Here is a 21,450-nt window from a genome sequence, read left to right as displayed (position 1 = left end):
TTAAATAAAATTAATTAGTAAACAAAAATTAAAAGGAAATTACATTCTTTGTGCTGTTCACATAATTTTTTTGTTAACTTATAAAATAATACAGTTATTAGAAAAAAAATGACAATTTCAGAAAATAATATACTTAGCAAAAATTAAAGAAATCTGATAATTTTTATGAAGTTTATATAAATTGTATAAGACAATAACATAAAATGGTTAATAAAAATTAAAAAAACTGATGATCATAGAATGTTAAACTATTAACAAAAATACAGAATTGATAATTTTCCCACAATTTGCATTAAATTATAAAATAATAATAATTAATAGATTTTTTGAATATTAATAATGACAAAAAAACTAATTAATAATAAATAGAAAAAGCTAATCTTGTTATGGATTTTGTTTAAATTTATGTGAAGAATGTTTATCCCATACAACTATTGCCCCACATCATTTTTACATCAAGGCAATGAACATTTGCGATAGAAAATCTTTTAATTATTAATATTTATTTTTTTATTATTCAATTTTCCACATAGTTAACGCATAATTAGTTTGTTACACGAATGACATGGCGCAAATTGTGTTGTATACTTATTCTTATGTGAATTATATAATAAAGTAGAATAATTTATTTTTCCAAAGTAGTCTTCCAAAACACTTTGTTTTATTCCTAAAAATAGGTTAGTTTTTTGGGATTTTTAAATAACTATTGGAAAAAAAGTATAAAAATACCAATAAAAGAATCTTATTTTTGGCCTAATGTCTTAAAAAACCCCGACCTTTTAGCCCCTTTTCAATCATACCCTGACGTTGAAAATTTGTCAATTTTACCCTATTTTGCATTTTTGTGTTTCAATTGTACCCTGAAAAATTAAATTAACGTCTTTTGCGTTTGAAAATTTGTTTAAAACATTCTACATGTCTTGCATATATTAATTGTATATTTTTAAAATTTATTTAAATTTAGTTAAATTAGTTAAGAATTTAAATTAATGTTAATTTGATTATGGTTTTTAGTTAGTTTTTAAAAATAAAGGACTTATTTGTACTTTTTTGAATAAAAAAGAATTTAATTTCATGTTTAGACTTAATTAATTGAATGATTTCATCATTTAAGTAAAAAAATTAACAAAAATTAAAATATTGGGGTACAATTGAAAACTGAAAATTCAAAAGTGGGTAAAATTGACAAATTTTCAACGTCGGGGTGGAATTGAAAAAAAGTTTAAAGGTGAGGGGTTTTTGAGTGATTAGGCCCTTATTTTTTGAGATACTGACTTTCTTTTATATAAAAATAATGAATTAAAAAATTCACAAAAATAAAAAATACACCAGCTGAACAAACAACTAGACAATACCAGAAATATATCGAAAAAATACCGAAACAACTCTTAAAATACACTTAATAAACAATTAAAGACACCTACATATGACGGCCAATAAAATCAATATTGCCAATGGTCAACGATAAGCATACCATGTGTTGACCACCGACCATATGAAATTTTCCGGCCAAAATTTCCGAGACCGTCATCTGAATGCTGGGTGTATTTTAATATTTTCATATAGTATTTTTTTTAAATAAAAATAAAAATAAGTAAAATATATTTCAACAGTCAAATATAAAGTGTATTTTTTAAAAAAAATTATAATTTTTTATAATAATAATGCTATTTAATATATTTTATTATACCAGCTGACGTGCTATAAAATAGTGGATAAAGTAAAAAAAAAAGGAGATTGAAGCATGCATTTTTTAAAAAATTCGACAAATAAAAAACGGCCATGTCGAGAGATTAAAAAAATGAATTTAAAAAGATGGATTATATAATTTTTTTTCTATAAATAAATTTTTAAAAAATGATGTGTATTTTCTTCATAATAAGATTTTAACTTTTAGAAAACAATTTATTTCTAAAAAAAAAAAGAAATATTATATTACTATATCAGTAATTATATCAAAAGAGTACTTTGTTATTTCCGGATTAGTAATTTTATCAAAATACTTTAGTTATGTCCAAATGAATTTGTGTCTGTAAATAAATAGATCCCCCATTTCTTAATTGTCTTGATGAAAAGTTTCATCTCTTTTATGGCCAACTTTAGAATTAAAAACTGAAATCACACGTTACACACACGCATCAACCAACCACATCAGACAAAATATAATCACAGTCTCAATCTTTGAGTGCTTTTAATTCAAGAAGAAGAAGAAGACAAATTCTTACTATTTTAGATTCTTCTTGGTTTGGAGTTGTTGAAGAGACGTGCCTAACTCACCATCTTCTTCCATTTCTTTATTTAATTATGCTTTAAAACTGTTCAATTCAAGATTATCTTTGAAAAGATTAGGACTTTGAAAAGATTAGGACTTTTTATTAAGTGGGTCAAGGAGATTTTGGTTTATTTGTGAGTTTTTGGGAGAAATTTTTGTGTTTTGAATCAAAAAAGTGAGATGGGTTCCTTTGGAAAGCTTGCTAAGAGGGCTTTGGATACTAATATGCCAGTCATGGTTGAGGTACTGAGATGGGTTCTTTATTTTTTATTTTGGTTTTGTTATTTTTAAAGTTGTAAATTCATGGAAAAACACAATTATGATGCATATCTATGTGTTTTAATCATGGGGGTTTGGCATGGAAATGAGTGAATTATTGATGGAAATGAATTGAGAGATTATGAATATTATAGTATATGGTGCATTCTGAATTTAGTGTTTTCAAGATTTGTGTGTGTTTGTGTGCAACAAAGTAGGTGGATTTGATGGTGAAAATGTTTGTGATTTTCAGATACAGGAGGTTATTCGAGGCGCGAAAAATGCCATGTCTTTAGCTCAGGTTTGGTGTTTTTTTTACTTTTCCCCATGTTAAATTTATGTTGATGTTTTACAATTTATGTACAAAGGTATGAATAATGGTGTTTGGTTTAGTTTCCAATGCTTAATTGTTTTATTCTTTTGATGTCTTGAGTTTTGTAATCATGAGTAGTAGTATATAAAATTGAGAGTAGTTTATAAAGACTTGTTTTGTGCCGATTTTGAAAGCAAATTTGTGAACTTCAGAAACTTGAAGAATTGAAAAGCTGAAAATTTTCTTCGAGAACTTCAGTACGTCTTTTTGCTTTCTTTTTCTTTGATTTGTTTAAAATGAGATTTAAATACCTTATTGGATACTCTGAATTCTTACTTGACATTATCTGCATGTCAAATTTAGGGCTATTTTTGAAGTCTATGTATTTTTTTAATGATCCATTTATTATCTGGGAGTAATAAATTTTACGAGTTTGTCTAATTCTTTGGCCAAATTGCCTTGCAAGACATGATGTCACCTAGAAATCTGCATAAACAATATGTGAATGAGTATATATTGTTCTCGTATTAATCTAAGTTTGTTTGTCAACTGTAGTAGTTTTAGTTGGTCATGACTTTTGCGCTTTGGTTTCATTTGGCATGCAAAGTTTTCAAAGGCTGATTGATAATTTTTTCGATTGAAATGTGCATCACTTTAGGGTGTTGTTTATTGGCAACCGCCCAAACAAGCATTAGAAAAGGTGAAAGAATTGGTATGGGAGCCTCATGTTAGTCGTTATGGTGCTGATGAAGGTATTCCTGAACTCAGGGAGGCATTGACTGTGAAGGTATGTGATTTGGAATATCGTTTGATGTCTGCTTCTGCTAACTGCTATCTTATGAGCTCTTTTATACTTAATGCTTGCCTGTCTGATATAATTTGATAACCTGTGAGATGGTGCATCTGTTAGTTATACTACTGTTAGACTTATCCAAGATTTCCTACCTAATGATCACTTAAAATCTAAATAATTCTACTGACCACATTTCCCTGGAATATCATGATGTTATGAATTCAATTGAAAAGTTCTTTGCATCGTCTTTAACTGAACTATTTTTTAATATTCTTTTTCTGTTGTATTTTTTGTCCAGCTGAAAAAGGAAAATAATTTGGTGAATTCTTCAGTCATGGTTACTTCAGGTGCAAATCAGGTGACTGACTTTTCTAGAAATCTTGCTGTTTATCTACACAGAAGCTACAGATGATCAACAAGTATTTAGTTTAATCATGGCCTGTAGGCTGTATGCTTTGGAGCTCTCTAGCAGCAACCAATAAGTTTCATTGATTTGATTTACCGCCTTTTCTTTATTATTACTTGCTGTTCCTTACATGCCTATACGCCAATTCTCATATATTTTCTAACAATGTTGTCAGGCATTTGTGAATCTTGTCCTTGCCTTGTGTGATCCTGGGGATTCTGTTGTTATGTTTGCTCCATACTATTTCAATGCATACATGTCCTTTCAGATGACTGGAATCACCGACATTTTAGTGGGTCCTGGAAATCCAAAGACGCTTCATCCAGATGCAGGTGATCCTTGATAAACTGCTCATTGCTTTATTTGCATCTGTTTAACAATATAAAACTTTTGTCCAAAAGGTCTGGCAGGATATGGTCCATTCGGGTTTCTTAGTCCCGTATTTTGACTGTGGTAGGGTGTCCTTCCCATATCCACCAATATTGTACTGGCATTCAGATAGTGGTCTCTGTTTGCAATGTTGCCCCATCGATTATCCTTTTTGCTAAACAAATCATATAATGGTCTCTGTTTAAAAAGAACCGGGCGGTAGAAGGTGGAGGTTTGCATATATTTAGGAAAGCCAAGTGTTCATGTGTTATGTCTAGGTTTATTTTACTTGAGAAAAGAAATATAAATGGTCCAAAATTTTAAAGTTCAGGCAGTGCTTGGCTACAATTTCCCCTTTCGTACATTGATTTTTATGTAAAGTTGTGCTTGTCCTGGTCGATAAGTGTATATCTGTTTTACTTATACTTCAGCCGCACAGGCCCGAAGGTGCAGACGTACAGTTTCACAAGTTAAAACTCGGAGTTTCAACTTGGAGGCTGTAGTATATCACCATTAACGGGGCGTTTAGTGTTGAGCTTTGGAAAAATGATTTTCATTTATCAACTTTTGGAGTGTTGAAAACTGCTGTTTTAGAAAAGTAGGTGATTGTATGTTTTTTTCAAAATGCAGGTTTAGAAAAACCAGTGTAGGAAGAGAATCAAAATTCAAACAATTAATTCCAAAAAATTTGGAAAGTACTTTTCTGATCCTAAAAACAATACCAAACAGGCCCTGAATGGGTAGGGGATATATGAAATTGGCATGAATGCATTTGATATAAGTTGTACTTAAGGTAGATATACTTCTGCATTTCTGTCCTCTGATATTAATTGCAAATGTTGCTCGGGATTTTAGACTGGTTGGAGAAGATACTATCAGAAACTAAACCAGTTCCAAAGGTTGTTACTGTAGTAAACCCCGGAAACCCAAGTGGGACATATATTCCGGATCCCCTTCTTAAGGTATTTCCCCTCTCTCCGTCTTTTGCTTCATTTTCTTTTTTGTGCTTCATCTGCTCCTATCTTGCTCTCCCTCGCTTTGAGAAACACTAAAAGTCCCGACTTCTGACAAATAGCACCTATTTTTGTGTTGTCGCTTTTGTCCTTTTAAGTAATATAATATGAATCCTTTTTTGTTCTGAGTAGAGGATCTCAGATCTATGCAGAGAAGCTGGATCCTGGCTTATTGTAGATAATACATACGAGTAAGCCTTCTTTCTGAATTATCAATGTATTGTTTTTCATACAAATTTTTCTGTTACATTTTGAGATACTATAATGATTGTGGGGTGGGGGGGAGTTGAAACCCCGCTACAAAATTCTTTACAACACGGTATCACGGTATGATTCATTCAACTATTGTTAATGGAAGAATGTCGAATTCAAATATGATTTTAAAGGCAATATTATAATATAACCAAGCCATAAACAATTGCTAAATAGCCCTACAAAATATCGTTTTCTTATTTTCGTAATTCTAAAAGAACAGTAGTTTCATGAGTTCCTTCATTCCAGTGGTCATGATATTTATATATTATTAAATTATGTCTATGATGTTTCTGAATGTTGTTAGTTGATGATTTTGTGACTTAAGCATGGTTACTTGGTGTGTAATATTATTATGCTTTTTTTTATTGAAGCTCATAGTTTGTTATTTGACATTCTGTCTCACTTGGCTATCATTAACGTATAGTTAATAGTTGCTCGGATGAAGAAACGATGTTGTTCAATTGATCATAAGGATTTTCCGTGTAGGTACTTTATGTATGACGGTCTAAAACATTCATGTATAGAAGGTGATCACATTGTCAACATTTTTTCCTTCTCTAAAGCCTATGGAATGATGGGCTGGCGAGTTGGATATGTAAGTAACACTGTTTCTATCTCATCTCATGGCTAAACATGCGATTATTATGATACTCAGAATGAAATTTGGCGATTCAATGGAAGTACAATAGCATTGTGGTTTACTTTAAATTGTATAAAGCTTAACTTGTTTATCTGCAGATAGCATATCCATCAAGTGTGAACGAATTTGCGACTCAACTTCTCAAAATTCAGGACAACATACCAATCTGTGCTTCGATACTATCTCAGTACCTTGCGCTCTACTCCTTAGAAATGGGGCCTGATTGGGTTGCAGATCAAGTAAAAGATCTTGTTAAAAATCGAGAAATCCTTTTGGAAGCTCTCTCTCCATTGGGTGAAGATTCGGTTAAAGGAGGAGAAGGTGCAATTTACCTATGGGCAAAGCTTCCCGACAAATTTGTTGATGATTTTAAAGTTGTTCGCTGGCTTGCCACGAAGCATGGGGTCGTTGTGATTCCAGGAGGTGCTTGTGGTTGCCCCGGACATGTTAGGATTTCGTTCGGCGGCTTGATAGAACCTGATTGCAGAGCTGCTGCGGATAGACTAAAGAAAGGATTAGAAGAATTAGTGAGCGGCGGAATGGTGGAGTAAGTTGAAAATAGAAAATGTTATTCACCAGTTTGTAAGTAACATCTGGTGCTCTTGAAATAATGAGAAGGAATATATACGGGTGAATTGTCCGGAAACGGAAATGTAATCCCATTCGCCTGATACTCATCTGAAGAAAAACAACATTTCAGAAAATTTACACATTTTAAAGCATTTACTGAATAAGCTTCTCTGATGTTGATGTTAGGTGCATGCTTAATGTTGTATATAGAGGTGTACAGCGGTCGGTTCATTAACTGAACCGCCCCAAACCTTATAACCTATCGGTTTTAATATTAAAACCGAATTTGACTGAAGTGAAATATTTAATCCATTAGGTGCTATATTACAGATTTTTTTGATGGTGTGCTATATGACAGAATATTGTTGAATATAACTCTGGCAAGGATAAATAGTAAGCAAAGTAAACAGCATCATTATGAACAAATAAAGGAAAAAGATTAGGAAAAAAGCAGCAGCAGGAAATCATTAGGATTATTGTGTTTGAATTTTAAAAAGTTGGCATGCCAGTTCATATATCAATTTTTTTTTTGGATTGTGAGTGATTGGCAAAATGTAAACTATTTTTCAGTTAATGAGATAAAATCGATTATGTAGGTTTTACAATATTCAATTTTCTCTCTTTTTTTTAAAGATAAAATGTTAATCTTAATGTTTTAAATATTAATGGATACATGTTTCTTATTAAGGTTAAGCATCAAACATTAAGAGTTTTTTTTTTTGACGAAAAAAGGTTTCATTAAACCAAATCAAAGGCTGTAACATTTGTGAGATATTCAGGGAAGTGACAGACCCACTCCTGATGACCTGACATTGATCGGGCATTTTGCGCTAAAACATGCGCAGCCTGATTCGCAGATCGCCTCACGAAAGCAAAAATAACATTATGATACTGCCTAGCTAACTCCAAACAATCAGAAACCAACAAGTCTGGTTCCATAAGCTCTGGATTCCGCAACTCCAAAACAACCTCCATAGCATCCGACTCCAACACAATATTGTCCGAGTCCTTTAACCAACTTAGCGCCTCTCTAATTCCCATAATCTCTGCAATACGAGGAGAAAAGGAACCGAAGAAGTTAACCTGCCTGGCCTTAACAATCTTCCCTACCCAATCCCTCACCACGATCCCCACACCAGTCGCCTGATTACCTCCAAAAACCGCTGCATCTACGTTGGCTTTCAGCCACCCCTGACATGGTGGGCTCCACCGGACAGCACCATCTCCCCTATTAACTTCCGCCATTCTCAGCTGGATCGAAGGGCTATTAGCAGCTAACCAAGATGACATCATGAACCCCGCTTCTGTTACCAAGGAGTGAGCAGACCCTATTTGATTCCTCCACACTGCACAGTTTCTATTTAACCAAATTTTCCAACAAACGAAAGCAACTAGGGTCTTCTGTTCCACCTCAAGCTTCTCCATCCAATCTGAACACCATTCAATAAAAGACCCATGCATATCCAGTAAGCCAGGAATCTTTACCAAACCCCAACAGTCAGCAGCAACCGGACATCTACAAAACAAATGCTCCAAATTTTCATGCATGGAATTACAAACCATACAAGTAGAGTTAACAAACACCATACGAGTTGCTAGGGCATCAACAGTAGGTAAATAACCCGAACACGCCCGCCACAGGAAGTTTCTTATATATAAGGGAGCATGAATATCCCAAATAAGACTCCAAATCTTCGGGGAAGGACCGCTCACCTCTCCACATAGATTTCGATAAAAACTACGAACCGAAAAATTGCCCTTCTTCTCAAAATTCCACCACCACTTGTCCTCCACATTCCGGTTACTAACTGGAACATTCATAATACGACCCACATCAACGTTATCGAACACATCATACAACAAGTCCACGTCCCATGCAGCACCATCCATCACTAACAACTGCTCAACCCTAGCATCAGACAAAGAAGGAGGCAAAGGAGTTTTTATCATCCCATCACCTGCGTCTAAAAGCCATGGGGAAGACCAAACTGTAGCTGTTTTACCATTCCCTATCCGCATCCTAACACCCGACCTCATACCTTTTTGAGCTTCAAAAATGCTCCTCCAAACAAAGCTTGGATTAGCTCCTAGCTTAGCTTCAAGAAAAGTAGAATTTGGAAAATACTTTGCCTTAAACACCTTAACCATGAGATTATTTTCTAAGCTAACCATTCTCCAAGCTTGTCTAGCTAACATTGCCACATTGAAATCACGAACTTTCTTAAAACCCATACCACCAAATTTCTTTGGAATACACAATTTCTCCCATCTAGCCCAATTAATTCCTTTCTTAGCAATTTGATCTCTACCTCACCAAAACGAATTCATCATACGCTCAAGCTCATCACACAACCTCTGGGGAATTAGGAAAACATTCATCACAATCAAACATTAAGAGTTAAATCTAACAATTTATGTTTAATCACATAATTTTATATCCAACAATTTACTATTTAATCTCATCATTATATTAGTAATATCAACACAAGGCATAGTAAAGTTTTAAATAATTGTAATTTTTCAAGATAAATTCAATATGCACGGATGATATTATTTAATTATAACATGTATTTTCTTTAATATGATGCCGTTCAATAATATGGATGGCAAAAACTTTTGGAAAAAGGTTTTAGGAGTCTCTAATTCGTTGGCATGCTCACAACACAACTTATACAAATTTTGAATTTTAGAGCTTTTACATCTTCTGTTGAGCAAACAAATCACCCGCAACGGTTTGTTCTAGTGGTTTAAGTCTCAGCCATTTGTGCGCCAAAGGTCGTGGGTTCGAACCACAGCTACGCCCTTTCTTAATATGAAATGGTTCTCAGTAGATTGAGTTCTCGTCATAAGAAAAAAGTTACCAATAGCCACCATGGTAACATTAACAAAGATTCATTTTGCCTCCTCAACTTAGCATATAATATTAATTAATTTTTTTTATAATTTTGAACAAAAATATCCATAAATTCGTTAGTAAAGTTCATCTTACCTCTTAGAATGCCATACGATAATTGGAAAACTTTATATAGATTGAAGTTGAGGTACCAAAAAATTATCAAGCAGTTTAAAGCTTGAGAGGTAAAATGAGACAAAGTGTCAAATTTGAGGATACGTTTGTCTAAACGCTTATTTTGAGGGTATATTAATCCAAAACCATTAGCTTTGGCTTATTTGATTTTTCGTACAAAGTTGAAGTGGAAAAATGAACTTTTATTGGTAACGTTACATTTTCAAGTTTAAATTCAAAACCAACCTCTCTAAAAACTAAAATCCATTACCAAAAAACAAAGAAAAGAAGAAAATAAAGCAAAAATGCAATCACTACATTCCCCTCGCATCTAATCTTAACGACTCTTACCCAATTTGGGCCCTACACCTTCTAACGCCCAACCAAACCTTGCTTCATGTATATAATCACATTACCCATTAAGGGCCCAAAACACCACAATTCCCACTCTCCTCAAAACGCCGTCGTTCGATCTCTCCAACTCTCTCAGTAGTTTCACAGTGTCGCTTTCACGATGGTTTAAATGTCGCCGTCGAAAGAATAACTTCGCTGCCTGACCACAGAGAGAGACACCAAGAAAAAAAACGTTTCGAACAGAATTGAAATGAACAGAAACCCTAGATTTTAGAATTTCTCGAGAAAAAAAATGTCAGTGTTAACAGGATTACAAGATCACTTAAAATTAGCCAGAGAATACGCACTCGAAGGCCTCTACGACACTTCAATTATCTTCTTCGACGGCGCCATTGCTCAGATCAATAAGTAAGTACAATTTCGTGTCTCATTTGGGTCTTTTTTGTAAGTATAAAAAAGTATAGGGACCTCATAATTTTAGTCAAAATTTCCTTAGGCACTTAAATTCACTCGACGACCCTTTAATTCGCTCAAAATGGATGAATGTGAAGAAAGCAATCTCAGAGGAGACGGAGGTAGTGAAGCAATTAGATTCGGAGAGAAGGGCATTTAAGGAAATTCCTACTGGGAGACGTGCCGCTTCGCCGCCTATTCATGCTAAAGCTTCGTCCTTCCTTTTTCAACCGTTGGATGAGTATCCTACCTCATCTGCTCCTCATATGGACGATCCTGATGTGTGGAGGCCGCCGAGTCGGGATACTTCGAGTAGGAGGCCTACTCGGTCTGGTCAAGTTGGTATGAGGAAATCACCCCAGGAAGGGAGTTGGGGCGGTGGCGGTGGTGGTGCTCCTCATGGTGGTTCTAGTAGACCAGGTCCAGGTGGTCGTGCTACAAAGAGTGGTAGTGGGACGAGTAGGGTGAACTCGGGAGTTCGGGCGTCGACTACTGGGAGGAAAGGAACGGGTGCTGGAAAAAGTGGCAAGGGAGATTCGGCTGTAAGTGGAGAGTTTTTATTGAGTTCTTTTGTTTGTTTTCTATTCATTGCGTGTTGGTGTTTCTTTTTTGTAATGTGGACTTATTTTGGAAATGGGATTTTTTGTTAGAATGGTGATGGTGAAGATGGGAAGTCGAAGAAGGGACAATATGAAGGTCCTGATCCGGATTTGGCTGCAATGCTTGAAAGGGATGTGTTGGAAACTACTCCTGGAGTTAGATGGGAGGATGTTGCTGGACTTAGTGAAGCTAAAAGACTTCTGGAAGAAGCGGTTGTTCTTCCGTTATGGATGCCTGAATATTTCCAGGTATACTTTACTTGTCGAAACCATTTGAATTATCTTTTTCAGAGTTTTTATCCTGTATAAATATTTGGTTCTTTATGCTTTAACCTAAGTTGCACGGGCAATTCATTCAATCAATATGTTCCGTTTCGGAAACGTTTCGGACACTTAACGTTTCGGATACAAAACTTTATATTTTACATAGGAAACCTTAGAATGACACTGTTTCGCCATGTCAGTATCCAAGTTTTCCGCGTCTCCGTGTCCACGTCCGTGCTACCTAGGCTTTAACATTTGCTCATGCATTTCCATGTCTTCTCGAGTTATATAGCATGCTGAAAGATTATTTTTATTTCGCATCCTCAACTTGTTGAAGATTAACAATGATTTTCTTGGCAGGGAATTAGGCGACCATGGAAAGGGGTTCTTATGTTTGGCCCTCCTGGTACTGGGAAGACACTGCTCGCTAAAGCTGTTGCTACTGAGTGTGGCACAACTTTTTTCAATGTTTCCTCGGCTACATTGGCATCAAAGTGGCGTGGGGAGAGTGAGCGCATGGTGCGGTGTTTGTTTGATCTGGCACGAGCTTATGCGCCAAGTACAATATTCATTGATGAGATTGATTCTCTGTGTAATTCCAGAGGGTAAGTATTTTTATGGTACATTGAGGTTTTGAACCTATAAGATTTCTTTGCAGATATGCTTCTTGGGGAAAATAATTTTCCGAGCAATTTGTTTCATTCCAACATCTTACACGATGTTAAATATTCATTTCTGCATTAAAGTGTTTCTGGAGCCATTTTGTTGAAACTTTTTTCCGTGCATATTCTTTATATCTTCCAGACAGGGATATCAATGCATTAATTGTTTGCTATTTCTGAAGAAGTGTGAACTAATTGTGGAACTTCTTTGTGATTGCCACACCTCAGGGCTTCAGGAGAACATGAATCATCTAGAAGGGTCAAGTCTGAACTTCTGGTTCAGGTAGATGGTGTAAACAATACAGGCACAAATGAAGATGGTAGTAAAAAAATAGTGATGGTTTTGGCAGCTACTAATTTCCCATGGGACATTGATGAAGCACTTAGGTTTGTCATGCTGTTTTTTCAGCTGAAAATTTCTTTATACTCTTGAAAATTGTCAGTTTGACCATTCTGTCTTTACTCATTATATCTGTTGTAGCTGTAATATGGTGTATCTGTAATGTCCTCCTTTATCTGATATGATGCTGATGTGATATGCAGGAGGAGATTGGAAAAGCGTATTTATATTCCTCTCCCCAATTTTGAGAGTCGTAAGGAGCTTATTAAGATCAATCTGAAAACAGTTGAGGTAAACAGACTCTGGTGCATTTTTTTCAATTTTCTTTTTATGTTGATGTTATAATCCTTTTTGGTTAATTTCCACACTACAAGATATGAAAATTATGTTTTCCCATTTCTGCCGAGTTCCATATTTTCTGTGGACATCTTGAGTCTTGAATTTCTTTGTGGACATCTTTCTATTAAAATTAACAAAAAAATCAAATTTAAAACCACATTGGCACTATATTTTGTAATCTCACTTGGAATTAGACCAATGGCACTGCAAAAAGTAAATAAATTGCATAAACGAACACCAAACATAAGCTTCACTTATTTTATTATCTATTTTTGGATGGTTCATCCTTTTCTGATTTGCATGGTAAAAACTATAAGGACAAAAAATGTAGTTAAAACCATTAGATAGCTAATTGAAATGGAGCACTAGCATAGGCTGTTTCCTGCAATTGCTAGTTTAACTTGCAAGATCTGGTCAACATATATATAAATATCTTCAATTTAATAAAAATATTATGCTGAATTTTATACCATCGCTTGTGGATCTGAAGATTATATCGAGTATTATAGTTGCAATTTTGCTGCAACTAATTTGTCCATTTTATTGATTATTAGTAATTATCGATGGTGATGGTTTCTCGTCATGCTGTTGCTGTTGAGATACCATCTAGGTTATGGTTGTCTGCTGTAGCTATGTTTATGCACTGATTGAAATTACTATTACATAGGTGGCTCCTGATGTAGATATTGATGAAGTGGCTCGTCGGGCAAAGGGGTATAGCGGAGACGATCTTACAAATGTTTGTCGGGATGCTTCGTTAAATGGCATGAGACGCAAGATTGCTGGAAAGACACGAGATGAGATTAAAAGCATGGCTAAAGATGATATTTCAAATGATCCTATCGCGATGTGTGATTTTGAAGAGGCATTGCAGAAGGTCCAGCGAAGTGTTTCACAATCCGATATTGAGAAGCATGAGAAGTGGTTCCAAGAGTTCGGATCTGCTTAAATATTTGTTCGTTTCTATGTATTTTAGTGGATTGTAATTCAATGGTTTGCTTGTTATTGTAACTTTTTTTTTTAATCTGTAACCTCATGCATGTATGTACTTTATCATCGTACAGAAAGCTTGTAATTTGTTAGGTACCGTATGTGACATGAATTGAAAAAAAAGGCAAAATCCATCTCAATGTCTATGTACTATATGTTTTCATTTTTTTAATTATCAAGTTTTTATTTTAAAATACCACCCTCAAATTGTATGAATGTTGGGCATTATTCTTTCAAGGTTATGAGTTTTTTTTCCATAATTTAGATGATTCATGTAAAATTAACACTAAAACTAGGCTTAAATCACCAAAAAAAAATCCCACTTTTTAGCCCCTTTTCAAATGCACTTTGATGTTGTAATTTTGTCAGCTGCACCATAATTCATACCTTTGGTTTTCAAATCCACCCTTAAATACTAAATTGATCTCTTTTCCATTTGAAAAAAGTTAAAATAAGTCATCCATTTTTAACTTTTTGTGTGGAAAAGAGTTCAAACAAGTACTTTATAAGGGTTTTTATGAATTTTTCCAGAGTGAAAAAGAGCCCAATTTAATTTTGAGGGTGGAATTGAAACCCAAAGGTGCGAATTAGGGTGCAGTTGACAAAATTGCAATGTCAGGTTGCAACTGAAAAGGGGCTAAAAGGTGGGGTTTTTTTCGGTGATTAAGCCCTAAAACTATTACCTATATTAATGTTTTTTTTAAATAGCCTAAAACTAATTAATACCTATGTTTTTTTTAAATTAGTCTAAATTTTGATCAATTAAGTCAAGTTTTTTGTCAACTAGTCTCATATGGTTAATTGATAAAATCAATATTTTTAAGAGATTAAATAAACAAAAAAAACCTTTTTAGTAGTAATTACTCATTACCTGCAAGTTTAACTTAGTCATATTTCAGCTTAAAAATGTGTATGAAAATGAGTTCAATTGGGGAATAATCAAATAAAAATATAAAAAATTCTCATTTCTCATGCTTTTGAGCCTCCCTCCATATTTTCCTTTCACATTCCTTATATTTAAAATCTAGAAGCCTAATAAATTATGTTAAATTCTTCTACTCTAGAATTTTTGAACGGGTCATTTAAGCAATTGATTCAAAGAAAAACAGCCTACGATATTAACAAACTCTTTAACTCTAGTGACTCTATATCTCCTTTTTCCTTCGTTGCATGTCTCGCCCCCTTCAAATATTTCTTTAACTACTTTAACTTACACTCACAACAACATAACTTCTTATGTTATAATTTCCTTTAGCCGACCGAAATCGAATCCGAAACTCTCATATTTAAATAACTTACATCATTAACCACAACAGCAAAACTCGGTCAGATTCGAATCCGACACTCTCAATCTTGAAAACTATATAAGGGCACGCGATTATTTTGTGTGTGTCCTCCTTGGTCATACTTGTCGATGAAGAAATACAATTCGAGCTTTACTTTTTTTTCTTTCCATATTCTTCTGTTTACTATTTTCATTTGTAGTCCAATATGCAAATCACAAGGTAAGTTTTTATTTTTCTGGTTTTGGTAATGAAAATGATGTAAAAATACATAATTATATGTTATGATTGATAATAATTTTGTGTTTTTTTTTATGAGGCAGATACAGATGGTTTATGTGCATTAGCTTATTGTGGGGAAGGGATATGTAAGAATATCAACATTTCATCAATAATACCAAGTTTTGAATGTGAATGCAAACCTGGTTGGAACAAGGTTCAAATTGGTCTTGTCACCTTCCCTTCTTGTTTAATTCCTAACTGTGAGTTCCTCTATCTCGCATTTTCTTTATGTTTCACCAAAGTTTAACACGAAAGTTCTTACCTAGACTCGGTCTATAAGTATTTTACGTACCAAACCAATCGGATATTAAAAAAATTAAATGTGAGAAAAAATGTGTAAGACTTTTTATCATTCGCCCGATTAGGTAAAAATCTCGGTTTAACAAGCTCTTATCATCATGCATATAAGCATAATTAATGGTTTTACTGAAAAAATGACGGGCAAAATTTTAGTGTTATTCAGTTAAAATTTAAGAGATTAAGATTATAAATTCAAAGTTAGAAACGACCATAGGAGAAAGAAAATAACGCTGAGAAATTATAGATAAAAATGAGTAATATAAATTATGGTTTTTTTCATTGATAATTAAATTGTCAAAAGATAATGTTATTGTGCGATGTGCATGATCATCATTTGTTTAATTTTCCTCACGAAGAAAATTGAAATTTCTCAAGTGAATACCATTTTTGTGACCTATCATGTGACTAATCTCAATTCTTATATATTCAATCTGCCTCTATTAAAAAAATTATAATTCAATCTACACGTTATGTATAAAAAGCCATCACACTTTGACTTTAATATTTTTATTTTCCTTATAATTTCATGTTTTCTTTTGGTTGCAAATATAAATGTTTGTATTAGAAAATTGTTACCTATACCTAATTCACAATGGATCACTAGGATTTAAGTGAGCTTTATATTTTGAGAATAACAAAACTTTATATGATAGGTAGGGGTGTACCATGATTGGTTCGGTCATCGAACCGAATCAAATGAGCCGAAACTAATTTTTTTAATTTTTTAGTTAAACCGTATGTAATATATACAAATCGAATTGTAATGATCAAAATAATATACGAGGTTCAGTTGGCTATTCGGTTAACTTAATTTTACACAATTCATTTTTTATTTGATACGTGCAGGCACGGTGGACTTGCAATGTGGAAATGGATCACCGCCGCCTCCGCCTCCTCCTATCGCTCTGCCGACGCTAAATTTTACTGACCGTAAACGCATCAAATATATATGATAATTAATTTTTTCACTATGATCCTAAAAATATATCAGGAAATTAATAAATTAATTAAATTATGTGTTAATTTCCAGCCTGCAACTTAATTTGGTGTGGCGAAGGTAGCTGCAAGCCTAATGCCAATGGAACAAGGCACACGTGTCAGTGCAATGAAGGCTCAGCAAATTTAGTGAATAATACTGAAATGCCTTGCTTTCAAAAATGTAACACATTTCTCCTTAATTTTTTTTTGTGTCTCCATTTTTATAATGGCCTAATGGTAAAAAAAACCCAAATCTTTACAATTTGCTGCAATAATATTCAAACCTTTTAATTTTTACAATAATATCCAAATTGCATTTTTGTTGTTGCAATAATATCCAAATTGCATTTTTTGTAGCAATAATAGTCAAATTGATGGCTAAACTTGTTGTTTTCAATTAAGATATTAGGCTTTTATTATGTTTTGATGTATAATAATATAGTAAAAGTCCCAAAAAAATGACAAAAAACTTATAAAAACTCATATAAAAAGTGCAATTTGGATATTATTGCAACAAAATAATGCAATTTGGATATTATTGCAAAAATTAAAAGGTTTGGATATAATTGCAACAAGTCGTAAAGGTTTGGGTTTTTTTTGCCATTAAGCCTTTTATAATTGATCTCTTTCTTTATACTTTATTATTGACTACTACCAATTTGTTTAATTTCTCTATCAGGTTTCCTTGGAGCAGATTGCAATAATCTTGGATTACTTCCACCAGCTCCGCCATCACCCATTAATTCAGGTTCGAAAAATGAATCACCACCACCACCACCACCACCACCACCACCACCGAGTTCCTCCGACTCGGATGGACCGGGTATATATAATATACTATATATTTTTTTGTTATCAATTATGTGACGTATTTTGACCTCGTGAAGAGTTTGCATTCGGTTTAAACCAAATGATTTTTTTTTAAATTAAACCAAATCAAATTGAATCAATTAATTCAATTTATTGATCAGTTCGGTTTATATTATAGGTGAACTAGAATTTTCTTATAACCAAACTCGATCATTTGAATCAAAATATAATTTTTGTAATAATTTTAAACTGAATCAAATTAATTATCCATTCAATAAATTTGATAAATTGATTTCAATATGTTTTTTGGATACTTTTAGACGTGGCTAACAAAAATGAGTTCGGAAAATTAACACTTTTCGGAATTAACATGAATGAGGAACTCTTTTCAACTCTAAATTTTTGAGCAAAGGGCCAATTCGGTCTTTAGATTTATGACTCAAGATCAAATAACTCACTCTTAATTATTTTGATCAATTAATGACAATACTCTTAATTTTGGATCATTTAAGGACAACGATATCTATTTTTTAGGTCAATTAAGAATAAATTTAGGTCATCCCACATCCCTGAATTTGTTCATGTTGGATAATTTTGTTCTTAAATGATCTAAAAATAACGAGTATTGTCGTTAGTTGATAAAAATTACTTAAACTGAGTTAATTGACTTCGAGTCACAAGTCGAAGAATCGGATTGACTCCTTGCTCATTGTTTTTTTAGCACCAAAGTATATAAAAATGGATATTCATTTTTAATTCTTGAAGTAACATCAAGTCCTTGCGCTTTTTTTTAATATTTGGTCAAACTCACAAAAACCTTTCTCCATTAGTTAGTTGTGTTAGTGGACTTAGTCAAATGATCAAATTATTAAAAATAAAGTCTATCTTAATTTTTAGATTTATCTTACCTTGTATATTAATAAAACAATACATTGGCGAGTAAATATATAACATATGAAATAAAATCTTTTATAAATACTTTATTTAGTACAAAATAAGTAATGCATTAATAAAATATACACCGACAAGTAAGAATATATAAGGTAATAAATAATGTTTTTTATTAATATTTTATTTGATACGTAATATATAAGGTACAAAATAAAATATATATTGACGGGTAAAAATATATTTTATACTAGTTTCAAAGTAAATATTTTTATTGGTTTAGTCAGTGTTTTAAAAACCGAACCGGTGGCCGAACCGGTGTGGCCACCGGTTAACGGTTCAACCGGTTCGACCGGTTCAACCGACTCGACCGGTTCAACCGGTTCGACCGGTTCAACCGCCGGTTGAACCGGTAAACATGATTTCGTATAAAAATTAATATTTATTTAAAAATAATACTAAATTAGAATAAAAAAGTTTTGTGTTAGAATTATTTAATTAGTAAAATTTTATTTAGGTATGCTATTCAAGTTTTTAACTTACCATTTTAAAATCCTCATATAATTTCATTCCTTAAATAAAATTTTAATTATTTGATTCTAACAAACATGGAAACACACAACCTATTAAATATAGATATTAAAAATTTACTCCTTTAATCTCAATTAGCCATTAATATTATTTATTATGATTTAATTATAAATACTAAGAAATATTTAATATTTTAATTTATTAAATTATAAAAAAAACCCATGTTATATTTTATTTCCAATGAATCTAATATTGTTTTATTTTAAAAGTATTCTTAATTTGATTGGCTAAATTAGTAAATGGAATATATGATTTTCTTAATAAACAAATGTATTGGCCATTAATTGTAAATTAAAATCATAAAAGGCAACTTGCTACTATTAGTTAATGAAAAACTACCAAATATATTATCTTTCTAAAATTATATTGCTCAATCTATGATATATGAAATTATGAATTGAATATAATTATAGTCAACTTATTTCCAAAACTACATTACTCCAACTTATATATGACTTAAATATAAATCTAATTAACATGAAAACAAACAATTGATTTGATTTAATTATTGCAAAATTTCCATTTTTAATTCAATTAATAATTAAAATCATCAATTGTATTTTTTTACCAAATGTGGAATGATTCAAATAAGTAATAGATTATTTATTGATTTTATTAATTTTGGTATGGAAACATTAAATAAAGAAACAAATAATTAAAAAAAGTAAGAATATTAAAAATTAATTTAGATATTTTTTAAAAATATGTATTAAATATATATTGATGGTTGAACCGGCCGGTTTTATCCGGTTCCGGTTCAATGATTTTGTCCGGTTCAGCCGGTTTTGTCCGGTCCAAAACGGTTGGACCGGAATTTCCGGTTCTGTGGATGTAAAAAACCGGACTGGTGGCCGGTTCCCGGTTGAACCGGTCGAACCGGCCGGTCCGGTCCGGTTTTTAAAACACTGGGTTTAGTATATTGCAAAAATGTTAATATTGTTTTTTTTAAAATAATGAACTCCTAATTTTTCAAATTTTTTTTTTTGATGAATTATTTTTTCAAATATTTGTTTGATATTGTTTAAATATTAATAATAAAATACTGTTGTCATTTCTAAATATTTGTTAATTTATATCCAAAATAAAATAATCATACATAAATTATAATTTTCTAAACAATTATAAATTATTTTTAAAAATTTATGTGATTTATAATTTATAATTTTTTTTAAAAATATAAAAACAATAATTTTTCTTTTAATTTGATATTTTTTCTACATTAACCAACACAATTAACCAACAGAGAAGTCTTTATTAATTCGACCTTATCACAACGATTTTTAGCAATTTTACCTTATTATTAATAATCTGTAACTGATTCCGTGATGGTTCAAACTATCATCTTTTTTATATTGGTGATCAAACTTTAAATTTTTTTCATTTTGAGTTACTAAATTTCAATTTTATTTTTACGAAAAAGTTTTTGGCCAAAAGTACTTATGTGAGAGTTTATTTTTATTTAAAAACTTGTCATGTATGTTTAACTTGACATATAAAATCCCCTCCAAAATAAAATTATGCATATGTGACAAGTTTTTAAGATAAAATTAGCAAAATTCAATTGTCAGGTGTCAAAATCAGGCTACCATATATCTATTTTGACCAGTAATTTTTTTTTTAAAATAAAAATATAATTTAACAATTAAAATTAAAAAATAAAAAAAATATCAAAATTAAATGAAATAATAGTATGATACCCACGAAATAAATTGCCCAGTTATCAAACAAACTCTTCTTATACTCTTCTATAATGAATTATGTAATAATTAATTTCCATTGTTGTGTGTGATAGGTCCATCAAAAGCGTTAAGTTCTTGGAGGAGTCTCCCTCTTGGTGCACTAATCATGATTTTTCTGGCAGCAACATTGGCTTAACTAGGGGAGAACATAATAATATAATTTCTTTTATTTTATCACTCAAAGTATTATAGATATATTTAAATTGGCTCCCAAATAGATTCTCATTTAATTTTTTATCTTTCTATTTTGCAACTCAAGATTATAATTAGTGTTGTTATGCTCTTGTAAAATTGTACTACATTTCTCTCCCAAACAATCCTAACCCTAGCAAAATCCCACCTTCTTCTTCCCTCTTCCAGTACGGAATTCATGCTGCTTCATTCAAACCAGACCAACCTGCCATTTCTTCAACCAAATATGTCTTTTACTTCGAGAATTTTCCAGAACAATGTAATATAGCGGAAGTTACGAATAAACATACAGACAAATTAAAAATTGTTGATTAATAAAAAATACCAAAATATATAGAAATTATCTCAAAAACATCAAAACCGCAGTCTATCATCTCATAGTGACTCTTCACTACAAAAACAAATGAAAATCCTAATTTGGAATAAAAGAAAATTAGATACAGAAAAATTAAAAGTCCGCCATAATCAAAAATTGCCATTTTGAAGGTTC

The 21,450-nt window shown here is 32.2% G+C and overlaps 3 protein-coding genes across 4 annotated transcripts; all 3 read left to right on the top strand.

Moving 5' to 3' along the window:
• The first annotated feature begins 2,037 nt into the window (after positions 1-2,037).
• LOC126681164 (aromatic aminotransferase ISS1) lies at positions 2,038-7,063 on the top strand. Its single transcript, XM_050376594.2, has 9 exons — positions 2,038-2,515; positions 2,784-2,831; positions 3,502-3,630; positions 3,935-3,994; positions 4,218-4,374; positions 5,267-5,373; positions 5,557-5,615; positions 6,166-6,274; positions 6,418-7,063. Exons 1-9 carry the CDS (start codon positions 2,453-2,455, stop codon positions 6,868-6,870), a joined length of 1,185 nt encoding a protein of 394 aa, XP_050232551.1. The 5' UTR covers positions 2,038-2,452; the 3' UTR covers positions 6,871-7,063.
• A 3,321-nt stretch (positions 7,064-10,384) lies between these two features.
• LOC126682548 (katanin p60 ATPase-containing subunit A1) lies at positions 10,385-14,069 on the top strand. The gene is made up of 7 exons (XM_050378266.2): positions 10,385-10,658; positions 10,747-11,245; positions 11,354-11,551; positions 11,927-12,171; positions 12,457-12,615; positions 12,772-12,859; positions 13,575-14,069. The coding sequence occupies exons 1-7, from the start codon at positions 10,543-10,545 to the stop codon at positions 13,854-13,856; spliced, it is 1,587 nt and encodes a 528-aa protein (XP_050234223.1). The 5' UTR covers positions 10,385-10,542; the 3' UTR covers positions 13,857-14,069.
• A 908-nt stretch (positions 14,070-14,977) lies between these two features.
• On the top strand, positions 14,978-21,059 carry LOC126682541 (uncharacterized). 2 transcript variants are annotated; one of them, XM_050378260.2, is made up of 6 exons: positions 14,978-15,402; positions 15,504-15,662; positions 16,609-16,692; positions 16,793-16,921; positions 17,420-17,563; positions 20,822-21,059. In XM_050378260.2, exons 1-6 carry the CDS (start codon positions 15,312-15,314, stop codon positions 20,902-20,904), a joined length of 690 nt encoding a protein of 229 aa, XP_050234217.1. In that variant the 5' UTR covers positions 14,978-15,311; the 3' UTR covers positions 20,905-21,059. The 2 variants fall into 2 exon arrangements, with proteins under 2 accessions (XP_050234217.1, XP_050234218.1); XM_050378261.2 differs by having other exon boundaries at positions 14,981-15,402; positions 17,420-17,488.
• Positions 21,060-21,450: the final 391 nt, after the last annotated feature.

The sequence above is a fragment of the Mercurialis annua genome, linkage group LG5, assembly GCF_937616625.2.
Source record: "Mercurialis annua linkage group LG5, ddMerAnnu1.2, whole genome shotgun sequence".
Taxonomy (NCBI): domain Eukaryota; kingdom Viridiplantae; phylum Streptophyta; class Magnoliopsida; order Malpighiales; family Euphorbiaceae; genus Mercurialis; species Mercurialis annua.
This window is presented reverse-complemented; position numbering and strand designations above follow the sequence as displayed.

Excerpts from the sequence above, each read along its gene's own strand:
- LOC126681164 (XM_050376594.2), top strand. The coding sequence starts at position 2,453 with ATGGGTTCCTTTGGAAAGCTTGCTAAGAGGGCTTTGGATACTAATATG. Across the intron at positions 3,995-4,217 it reads TTACTTCAGGTGCAAATCAG|GCATTTGTGAATCTTGTCCT; the intron begins GTGACTGACTTT and ends CAATGTTGTCAG. Across the intron at positions 4,375-5,266 it reads GACGCTTCATCCAGATGCAG|ACTGGTTGGAGAAGATACTA; the intron begins GTGATCCTTGAT and ends TCGGGATTTTAG.
- LOC126682548 (XM_050378266.2), top strand. The coding sequence starts at position 10,543 with ATGTCAGTGTTAACAGGATTACAAGATCACTTAAAATTAGCCAGAGAA. Across the intron at positions 11,552-11,926 it reads GGATGCCTGAATATTTCCAG|GGAATTAGGCGACCATGGAA; the intron begins GTATACTTTACT and ends TTTTCTTGGCAG. Across the intron at positions 12,860-13,574 it reads TCAATCTGAAAACAGTTGAG|GTGGCTCCTGATGTAGATAT; the intron begins GTAAACAGACTC and ends ACTATTACATAG.
- LOC126682541 (XM_050378260.2), top strand. The coding sequence starts at position 15,312 with ATGAAGAAATACAATTCGAGCTTTACTTTTTTTTCTTTCCATATTCTT. Across the intron at positions 16,693-16,792 it reads GACGCTAAATTTTACTGACC|CCTGCAACTTAATTTGGTGT; the intron begins GTAAACGCATCA and ends GTTAATTTCCAG. Across the intron at positions 17,564-20,821 it reads CTCCGACTCGGATGGACCGG|GTCCATCAAAAGCGTTAAGT; the intron begins GTATATATAATA and ends TGTGTGTGATAG.